Genomic DNA, 11,133 nt, shown 5'->3' with positions numbered 1-11,133 from the left:
CTTAGTACTGCCTGGTGCATTTTGCATTCCAGATAGACTTTGAGAAATCAAATTGACTTGCTGAGTCAATATCTTGTTCTGAGCCAATATGGCATTCAGAGTATCAATCTCAAGAACTCCTTTCTTCTGATTTGTCCCATTGTTCACAGGATTCCTTTCAGAAGTGTACATGAATTGGTTATTTGCAACCATTTCAATTAGTTCTTGAGCTTCTGTAGGCGTCTTCTTCAGATGAAGAGATCCTCCAGCAGAGCTATCCAATGACATCTTGGACAGTTCAGAGAGACCATCATAGAAAATACCTATGATGCTCCATTCAGAAAGCATGTCAGAAGGACATTTTCTGATCAATTGTTTGTATCTTTCCCAAGCTTCATAGAGGGATTCTCCTTCCTTCTGTCTGAAGGTTTGGACTTCCACTCTAAGCTTACTCAATTTTTGAGGTGGAAAGAACTTTGCCAAGAAGGCATTGACTAGCTTTTCCCAAGAGTTCAGGCTGTCTTTAGGTTGTAAGTCCAACCATATCCTAGCTCTGTCTCTTACAGCAAAAGGGAATAGCATAAGTCTGTAGACCTCAGGGTCAACCCCATTAGTCTTGACAGTGTCACAGATTTGCAAGAATTCAGCCAAAAACTGATGAGGATCTTCCAATGGAAGTCCATGGAACTTGCAATTCTGTTGCATTAGAGAAACTAATTGAGGCTTAAGCTCAAAGTTGTTTGCTCCAATGGCAGGGATAGAGATGCTTCTCCCATAGAAGTCGGGAGTAGGTGCAGTAAAGTCACCCAGCACCTTCCTTGCATTGTTGGCATTGTTGTTGTTTTCGGCTGCCATGGTTTCTTCTTCTTTGAAGATTTCTGTTAGGTCCTCTACAGAGAGTTGTGCCTTGGCTTCTCTTAGCTTTCGCTTCAAGGTCCTTTCAGGTTCAGGGTCAGCCTCAACAAGAATGCTTTTGTCTTTGTTCCTGCTCATATGAAAGAGAAGAGAACAAGAAAATATGGAATCCTCTATGTCACAGTATAGAGATTCCTTGAGGTGTCAGAGAAGAAGAAAATTAGAAGGAAGAGGTAGAAGAATTCGAACTTAGTCAGATAGAGTTCGAATTGTGCATTGAGGAGGAGGGGTACTCCATAAATAGAAGGATGCGAGAAGAGGGGAAGAAATTTCGAAAATTAAGTAAAAAAGATTTAAAAACATTTTGAAAAACTTGAATTGATTTTCGAAAACTAAAAGTGGGAAAGAAATCAAGTGATTTTTGAAAAAGATTTTGAAATTAGAAATCAAAAAGATATGATTGAAAACTATTTTGAAAAAAGATATGATTAAAAAGATATGATTGAAAAGTTATGGTTTTAAAAAGATATAATTGAAAAGATATGATTTGAATTGATTTTAAAAATTAATGACTTGCCTAACAAGAAAAGATATGATTCAACATTAAACCTTTCTCAACAGAAAAGGCAACATACTTGAAATGTTGAATCAAATCATTAATTGTTAGCAAGTATCTTTGAAAAAGGAAAGAAATTGATTTTGAAAAAGATTTGATTGAAAAGATATGATTTGAAAAAGATTTGATTTTGAAAAACTTTGAAAACTTGAAAAAATTTGAATTAAAATCAGAATCTTCCCTCTTGTGCCATCCTGGCGTTAAACGCCCAGAATGGTGCACATTCTGGCGTTTAACGCCCAATGCACTACCTTTTTGGGCGTTAAACGCCCAACCAGGCACCCTGGCTGGCGTTTAAACGCCAGTCTGCCTTCTTCACTGGGCGTTTTGAACGCCCAGCTTTTTCTGTATAATTCCTCTGTTGCATGTACTGAATCTTCAGTTCTCTGTATTATTGACTTGAAAATAGAACCAAGATCAAATAAACAATGCATGCAAGACACCAAACTTAAAATAAGACACTAGACTCAAACAAGAAACATAAAATATTTTTGGTTTTTTTTTTTGATTTTGTAATTTTTTTTGGATTTTTCAAAAATTAAGTGGAAAAGAAAGTAAAGGTATCAAAATTCTTAATGAGAATTCCAGGAATCATGCAATGTTAGTCTAAAGCTTTTAGTCTAAAGGATTTAGACATGGATAGCCAAGCTTCAGCAGGACATTGCATTCAAGAGCTAAATTGATGAGAATCAATCAGCTTTGGTGATGATAAGATCATCACCTTGAAACACTAGAATTCATTCTTAAGAATTCTGAAAAATACCTAATCTAAGCAACAAGATGAACCGTCAGTTGTCCATACACGAAACAATCTCCGGCAACGGCGCCAAAAACTTGGTGCACGAAATTGTGATCACTACTTTTCACAACTCAAATAATCCCTAGTAATGGCCCCAAAGACTTGGTGCTCAATACCATGGCATAAACACAACTTCGCACAACTAACCAGCAAGTGCACTGGGTCGTCCAAGTAATAAACCTTACGTGAGTAAGGGTCGATCCCACGGAGATTGTTGGTATGAAGCAAGCTATGGTCACCTTGTAAATCTTAGTCAGGCAGACTCAAATGGTTATGGATGATATATGAATAAAGCATAAAGATAAAGATAGAGATACTTATGTAATTCATTGGTGAAAGCTTCAGATAAGCGTATGAAGATGCTTTGTCCCTTCCGTCTCTCTGCTTTCCTACTGTCTTCATCCAATCCTTCTTACTCCTTTCCATGGCAAGCTTATGCAAGGGTTTCACCGTTGTCAGTGGCTACCTCCCATCCTCTCAGTGGAAATGTTCAACGCACCCTGTCACGGCACGGCTATCCAGCTGTCGGTTCTCGATCATGTCGGAATAGAATCCAGTGATTCTTTTGCGTCTGTCACTAACGCCCCACAATCGCGAGTTTGAAGCACGTCACAGTCATTCAATCATTGAATCCTACTCAGAATACCACAGACAAGGTTAGACCTTTCGGATTCTCTTGAATGCCGCCATCAGTTCTAGCCTATACCACGAAGACTCTGATCTCACGGAATAGCTGGCTCGGTTGTCAGGCGAGCGCTCGATTGTCAGGCGATCAACCATGCATCGTGTATCAGGAATCCAAGAGATATTCACCCTATCTAAGGTAGAACGGAGGTGGTTGTCAGTCACACGTTCATAGGTGAGAATGATGATGAGTGTCACGGATCATCACATTCATCAAGTTGAAGAACAAGTGATATCTTGGAACAAGAACAAGCGGAATTGAATAGAAGAACAATAGTAATTGCATTAATACTCGAGGTACAGCAGAGCTCCACACCTTAATCTATGGTGTGTAGAAACTCCACCGTTGAAAATACATAAGAACAAGGTCTAGGCATGGCCGAGAGGCCAGCCTCCCAAAGAGGGTTCAATCATAAAAACATGATCAAAAGATATAAAATACAATAGCAAAAGGTCCTATTTATAGGGAACTAGTAGCTTAAGAATTACAAAGATGAGTAAATGACATAAAAATCCACTTCCGGGCCCACTTGGTATGTGCTTGGGCTGAGCATTGAAGTTTTTCGTGTAGAGACTTCTCTTGGAGTTAAACGCCAGCTTTTGTGCCAGTTTGGGCGTTTAACTCCCACTTTGGTGCCAGTTCCGGCGTTTAACGCTGGGAATTCTGAAGGTGACTTTGAACGCCGGTTTGGGCCATCAAATCTTGGGCAAAGTATGGACTATCATATATTGCTGGAAAGCCCAGGATGTCTACTTTCCAACGCCATTGAGAGCGCGCCAATTGGGCTTCTGTAGCTCCAGAAAATCCACTTCGAGTGCAGGGAGGTCAGAATCCAACAGCATCTGCAGTCCTTTTCAGTCTCTGAGTCAGATTTTTGCTCAGGTCCCTCAATTTCAGCCAGAAAATACCTGAAATCACAGAAAAATACACAAACTCATAGTAAAGTCCAGAAAAGTGAATTTTAATTAAAAACTAATAAAAATATACTAAAAACTAACTAATTCATACTGAAAACATACTAAAAACAATGCCAAAAAGCGTATAAATTATCCGCTCATCACTTATATTTTAACTAAGATTAAAATTAAGTAGCCCAGCTAGTATACAAAATATACTAAATTTCATGTCCAAATCTAATTGACTAACAACTGCTGCATTATACATGTTTGCAAAGTACTCCAAAAGTGTATGAAATATTAAAATGCACCATTCAATGCAACAAAAACCCAGGATGCAATGTACAATAAAAGTATAGTTCAGGACTTGTATATGGGAAAATAAGATAGTAAATAAAAAATAAAATGTTCTCACCATAAAAACTCATATATCCACCTTAAACTAAGACAAATAAATTAATCTAAGAATTAAGCCAGTCATAATATATCATAATTTGTGAAGCTTAATGATACACAAAAGTCAGTCTTAAGACCCAAATAAAAGGAATCTTATAGAACATAATTCATATTTTCTAGCACTGGTATAACCTGATTCCTTATAATTCAAAGGCCAAATTTATTAATGCTATTGTGTTTGAATAAAAGCTCTAATTTTCACAACCCAGGCAGAAGCAGTCTATTTTCAGCATTCAAGGATAGCAAGGTTGGAAATGTTTTGAACAAAATATTGGAGTTCAATTAATTATTAAGACATTTACAATCTATGCATAATTAAGTCACAAAATAGTGGCAAACACGGCTGCTCCTTGGCGGTGGTGATGGAGGCTAGGATTTTTCTCTTGGTTGAGCTTCTGATCTTTGAACACGAAGGAAGGAGATTGGAATAGAAAAGGGTTTTCTTCAATAAAATCACAAAACTTTCAATAATCAATTAATCATCATGTGATTTGATTTCCGAATAGAGCATTAAAAAAAAACAAAGTTATATACTTTCTTGAAAAATGAGTTTCTATTTTCAAATGTTCTTTGGCCATATTGGTCTCAATGCTCTTTAATCTATGCACTAATTTAAAGTTATATACCTTCTATTTTGTTAAATCAATTATTTCCTAATAATTGTATTGTGTACTTATCTTCATCCTTTGTATTTATAAAATCAATCACTTAAGTTCTTTAAAATTTATCCCATTCATAATTCTTCTATGGCTTGATTATTCTCCGTTCTTCATTTAGCTGGGACTCTACCTCAACAAGCTTAGCTCTCGTTTCATTGCATTCCTTCCTAGCATTCCCTGTCTCCCTCTTCTGGTCTCTAATTCAGCCAGTAGCTGCTGAACCATATTAGATTTTGAAGACTGAGGTCCTCCTCTAGAACCAAGCACACATGTTTTATTCCTAAGCACTGACTCGAAGGCATTATTAATAAATTCAGGTTCAACTGTTTCAATCCCTTCTTGAGAATCCTCTAGTTCACGTAAATTCTTACCAATTTGTTCGGCAATCTTGTTCTGTGATAAATTGACAAAACAATCAATCACTTAAATAGGACAAGATCAATTTCAAGCAATATATACTGTTGTCGTACTAGTTTAAAATGCATTTCTATATAATCGAGCCCAGAGTCTGGTCAAGTCTAGTCTGGTCAAATAGTTTATTTTCAATTGTAGGTTTATTTTTATTCTTTCATCCAGGAATTTATATATCAGATTTTCATATGAAGATTTTGTTGGTCTTAGAATGCATGAGTAATTAAGTTCTCATCTGTTTATTTATATAGTATTTTTTTAACTGCCTTTCGTCTTACCTTATACTTAGATCTGTACTTGGATTTATTGATAAAAGATAAAACTATCAGTGCTAAGTGTTGAAAGTTTTGCAGATTAGAGGTTGAATGAGTAAAACAATCGAGATGTCCTGAAGGAAGATCCAGGTTTTGATAAAGCTCCTTGGGTTTCTTTAACGGTTGTTGCAACAGATTTTGCAAAAAGGTTATTGAACAAGGATTATCAGAAAATAATCAGCTATAATTGCTAAGGAGCTCTTAGAGGCTATCAGCCTATCAGGTATTCAACCTTTCATTCATTTTTTCCATGAAAACTATAATTATTGTAGAAACCTCCATTTTTAGCATTATTTTTTGGTCATTAATGTGTATTTGTTTCTCTATGTTGGACTATATCATATTCTCTCATGTAAAAATTTCTTATAATTTTGTATATAACTCTGTGTTGGATTTTATTAATCATAATCCATCTTGTGGTAAATATTAAGCATAAATAGAATCCAATATGTTGCATAAAATGTGCTTGCATATACTTGGTTAGAGAGTAAATTATAGGATCGAAATTTTCATAAATGAGTTCTATTTGTACTTTTTTAACTCAAAATAAGTTTGACTTCCTAATATATGGTTTTTCCCTTATTTGATAATCTTATTCTGTTTGATATCTTGTCAAAAGGAAACAATAAACTTTTGGAAAGAACTGAAGAATAAGATGCTTGATATGCATGATTTACTATATTCATGTGTAATTTGACTATTTTACTTAGCCTCACATACACTTAATTATTTGACCTTAATAATCTTTTCCAATAGTTAAACATAGAATTGTGCATAGTTATGAAAACCCATGACTCAATACATTCCTGGGAAATATTTCTAATATTTCCTATATGGATAAGTAGTCAACTATTGTTACTTATTGATTGTTTGTGATATTTGTGATCATTATTTTACTAATGGTTTATTTCTTTGTTTTTATGACTGATGATGGTACTAGGAAAGAATTATGAAAAATTTAATACTTGATTTGGAATATTAATGGTTTATTGTGAATCTTGAGATATGCCTTCAAGGGATATTATCAGAAACTATTTGGAATTATGTCTTTGTAAAGATTTTTTATTGTGAGAAAAAGACAGGTTGCTATAAAGACATGACAAGGATGAAAGTACTTGAATCTCAATTATTTGTCATTACTGAGCTACATAAAACATTGATGATAAGAAACCAGGCTTTGGTTACTAACAATAATTTGATTTGGCACTTAGATTTTAAACCAATTCAAACTGAAAGACCAGGAGAGTTAATTGCTTACTACAAGATGGCACGTAAGAATAATTTAGCCCAGTAATCATTCTTAAAGGTGAAAAGGGCTATCTTTATAACAACTATTACTTTCTTTCTTTATTTTTTCGTAATTGAAAAAACATGAAAAACTATATCATATTAAAGCAAAAAATTTTAATAATTTTTTATTTTATTGATTCTCCACTTGTTTAACTAGCAACAATGGATAAATCATAGATTGCTAAGTCATGAAACTCAGATGAATATATAGTTGGTCTAGAAAACTTCTTGGATTTTGCATTTCAACATGGAGCAATTGAGAATAGTAAGATAATATGTCCGTGTCCAAGTTGTAGGTTTCGCAAATGGCATGGTTGAAAAGATGTTAGAGATTATTTATTTTACAAACCATTCCCTAAGAATTATGTCGTATGGAACTTTCATGGCGAGAAAGAAGTAACCGAATTCTCAACAAGTGCACATGTCATGCGTGAGACATTGGCAACTGAACATCCCCTAGATAACATGGTAAATGATGCTTTTGGGATACATATGGATCAGAAGAGCGGTGAAGATTCATGCATGAAAGATTTTGTAAACGATGAGCCAAGAGAAAATCATAGAGACTTTGATGAGTTTCTCAAGGAAGGCAATCAAAAGCTACAGGAAGAAAGCGACTTCACAAAGCTGGAATTCATAGTCAAATTGTATCATATTAAAGTCTTGTGTGGACTAAGTGACAAGGCCATTAGCATGATACTTGAGTTGGTGAGGGATGCTTTTAGTTGTGTGAATTTGCCTACAACTTTTGATCAGGCAAAGAAACTAATTCGGAAACTAAGTCTTGACTATGTTAAGATAGATGTTTGCCCCAATGATTGTATGTTGTTCGAGGATGAAGACCCAAACAACATCCAACAAACATGCAGTCATTGTGGTGCTTCTACGTGGAATTCTAAGAAGAAGAAGAAGAAGAAAAAGCAAGCTGCCAAGGTTGAGATACTTTTCGTTGAAACCAAGGTTGCAAAGATTGTTCATATGTCGTAAAACTGCAGAGCATATGTTATGGCATGCAACAGTGAAAGGAGAAAATGACAAAATGGTGCACCCAAGGGATGGTGAGGTGTGGAAGACTTTTGATTTGACACACAGAGAGTTTGGATTGCAACCTAGATATGTTTGCTTAGGACTTGCTAGTGATAGTTTCAATCCTTATAGATCCATGAGTTCTACCCATAGCATTTGTCCTGTGTTTCTGATTCCGTATAATCTTCCTCCTTGGATGTGTATGAAACACACTTCCTTTATCTTGTCAATGGTTATACCTGGCAAGCATAGTCCCGAAAATAATATAGACATATATCTTAAACCACTTGTCAGAGAGTTAAAAGAATTATGGGATGAGGGTATGAAAATTTATGATGCATCAGAACATAAAATATTTAAGATTCATGCAGCTCTTATATGGACAGTTAGTGATTTTCCTGGCCTAAACATCCTCTCCGGATGGAACACATATACTGGTTTGGCTTGCCCAACTTGTAATTTTGATGCAAAAACTTGTTATCTTAATCATAGCAAAAGATGGTGTTATATAGGTCATCGACGTTTTCTTGGTAGACAACATCGATTCAGATTAAGTAGAGTTCATTTTGATGGACACTCAGAAGACTGTGATCCCCCGACTAAATTATCAGGATCTAAAATTCTGGCACAAGTAGAAAATATTGATGCTACATTCGGGAAGAAAGAAAAGTTGAACAAGAAAGGAAAAAGAGGTAGGCAAGCAACTATGCAGTGGAGAAAGAGAAGCATCTTTTTTGAACTTCCATATTGGAAAACCAACTTGTTGTGTCATAATCTTTACTTTATGCACATTGAAAAAAATGTATCCGATAATATTTTGTATACTTTGCTCAATGAGAATTCTAAATCAAAAGATCATCTCAATGCCCGAAAAGATCTACAAGACATGGGAATAAGGCGTGATCTTTGGCCAGATGATAATGAAAAATATCACCTTGCTTTGTATTCACTAACACGAGATGCTAAAAAGGTCTTTCTTGCAACTTTGAAGAATGTTAGAGTGCCCGATGGTTACTCAAGTAATATATCTTGATGTATTGATGAGGCACAACAAAAAATCATTGGACTTAAAAGTCATGACTGTCATATTTTGATTGAGCAGTTGCTTCCACTAGCAATCCGTAATGTGCTACCAAACCAAGTTACCTCAGTTTTGATAGAGTTCTGCTCATTTTTTAGAATTCTCTGTGGTAAGAGTCTAAGTCGTACAGAACTTGATAAGCTCCAAGATTGCATTGTGATTACTCTTTGCCATTTGGAAATTTTATTTCCTCCATCATTCTTCACCGTTATGGTGCATCTAACAGTCCATCTTGTTGAGGAAGCAAAACTTGGGGGCCAGTCCATTATCGATACATGTATCCCGTCGAAAGGTACAATAATGCTTTCCCTTTTTAAAATAAAAAACATTTGATAAAATTATAGTACATTGACAATTCATCCATGTAGGGAATTGGGACACTTGAAGTTCTTTGTACGAAATAAAGCACATCCAGAAGGTTCTATTGCTGAGGGTTATTTAGCTGAAGAGTCTCTTATTTTTTGTTGTCGGTATATTGAGGACATGGAGACTAGATTTAACAGGTGATGAGCGGATAATTTATACGCTTTTTGGCATTGTTTTTAGTATGTTTTTAGTATCTTTTAGTTAGTTTTTAGTATATTTTTATTAGTTTTTAGTTAAAATTCACTTTTCTGGACTTTACTATGAGTTTGTGTGTTTTTCTGTGATTTCAGGTATTTTCTGACTGAAATTGAAGGTTCTGAGCAAAAATCTGATTCAGAGACTGAAAAGGACTAAAGATGCTGTTGGATTCTGACCTCCCTGCACTCGAAGTGGATTTTCTGGAGCTACAGAAGCCAAATTGGCGCGCTCTCAACGGCGTTGGAAAGTAGACATCCTGGGCTTTCCAGCAATATATGATAGTCCATACTTTGCCCAAGATTTGATGGCCCAAACCTGCGTAGCAATTCGGCCTCATAAATTCCAGCGTTAAACGCCGGAACTGGCATAAAACTTGGAGTTAAACGCCCAAACTGGCATAAAAGCTGGCGTTTAACTCCAGAAAAGGTCTCTACACGAAAATGCTTCATTGCTTAGCCCAAGCACACACCAAGTGGGCCCGGAAGTGGATTTTTCTGTCATTTACTCATTTCTGTAAACCTTAGGATACTAGCTTTTACTATTTATAGGATCTTTTGACATTGTATCCGAACCTTATGACCTCATGACATTTTTACACGTTTCTTGTGTACCTTCCACAGCATGAGTCTCTAAACCCCATGGTTGGGGGTGAGGAGCTCTGCTGTGTCTTGATGGATTAATGCAATTACTACTGTTTCTTATTCAATCATGCTTGCTTCCATTCTAAGATATCACTTGCTCTTAACCTGGATGAATGTGATGATCCGTGACACTCATCATCATTCTCAACTATGAACATGTGCCTGACAACCACCTCTGTTTTACCTTAGATTAAGTAGATATCTCTTGGGTTCTTTAATCGGAATCTTCGTGGTATAAGCTAGAATTGATGGCGGCATTCAAGAGAGTCCGGAAGGTCTAAACCTTGTCTGTGGTATTCTGAGTAGGACTCAATGATTGAATGACTGTGACGTGCTTCAAACTCCTGAAGGCGGGGCGTTAGTGACAGACGCAAAAGAATCACTGGATTCTATTCCGGCCTGATTGAGAACCGACAGATGATTAGCCTATGCTGTGACAGAGCATCAGGGACGTATTTTCACTGAGAGGATGGGAGGTAGCCACTGACAACGGTGAAACCCTACATACAGCTTGCCATGGAAGGAGCCTTGCGTGTTTGATGAAGATGACAGTAGGAAAGCAGAGATTCGGAAGATGGAGCATCTCCAAAGCCTCAGCCTATTCTCCATTACTGCAAAACAAGTACCTTTTTCATGTTCTTTCGCTTTCTACAATCAATCCTGATAATTCCTGATATCCTGACTAAGATTTACAAGATAACCATAGCTTGCTTCAAGCCGACAATCTCCGTGGGATCGACCCTTGCTCACGCAAGGTATTACTTGGACGACCCAGTGCACTTGCTGGTTAGTTGTGCGGGATTGCAAAAGTGTTATTGCAATTTCGTGCACCAAGTTTTTGGCGCCGTTGCCGGGGATTGT

General features: G+C 36.3%; 1 protein-coding gene and 1 non-coding gene across 2 annotated transcripts; both read left to right on the top strand.

Moving 5' to 3' along the window:
• The first annotated feature begins 321 nt into the window (after positions 1-321).
• LOC130958653 (small nucleolar RNA R71) lies at positions 322-429 on the top strand. The gene has a single exon (XR_009077764.1). It is a non-coding gene; the product is annotated as a small nucleolar RNA R71 (small nucleolar RNA).
• Positions 430-4,887: 4,458 nt separating this feature from the next.
• On the top strand, positions 4,888-10,301 carry LOC130956470 (uncharacterized). Its single transcript, XM_057883516.1, has 4 exons — positions 4,888-5,262; positions 5,710-9,359; positions 9,436-9,570; positions 9,724-10,301. Exon 2 carries the CDS (start codon positions 7,763-7,765, stop codon positions 9,017-9,019), a length of 1,257 nt encoding a protein of 418 aa, XP_057739499.1. The 5' UTR covers positions 4,888-5,262; positions 5,710-7,762; the 3' UTR covers positions 9,020-9,359; positions 9,436-9,570; positions 9,724-10,301.
• The last annotated feature ends 832 nt before the right edge of the window (positions 10,302-11,133 follow it).

The sequence above is a fragment of the Arachis stenosperma genome, chromosome 10 (genome assembly GCF_014773155.1).
Source record: "Arachis stenosperma cultivar V10309 chromosome 10, arast.V10309.gnm1.PFL2, whole genome shotgun sequence".
Taxonomy (NCBI): Eukaryota; Viridiplantae; Streptophyta; class Magnoliopsida; order Fabales; family Fabaceae; genus Arachis; species Arachis stenosperma.
The sequence above is the reverse complement of the archived record's forward strand: the minus strand, read 5'-3'. Positions and strand labels throughout refer to the sequence as shown.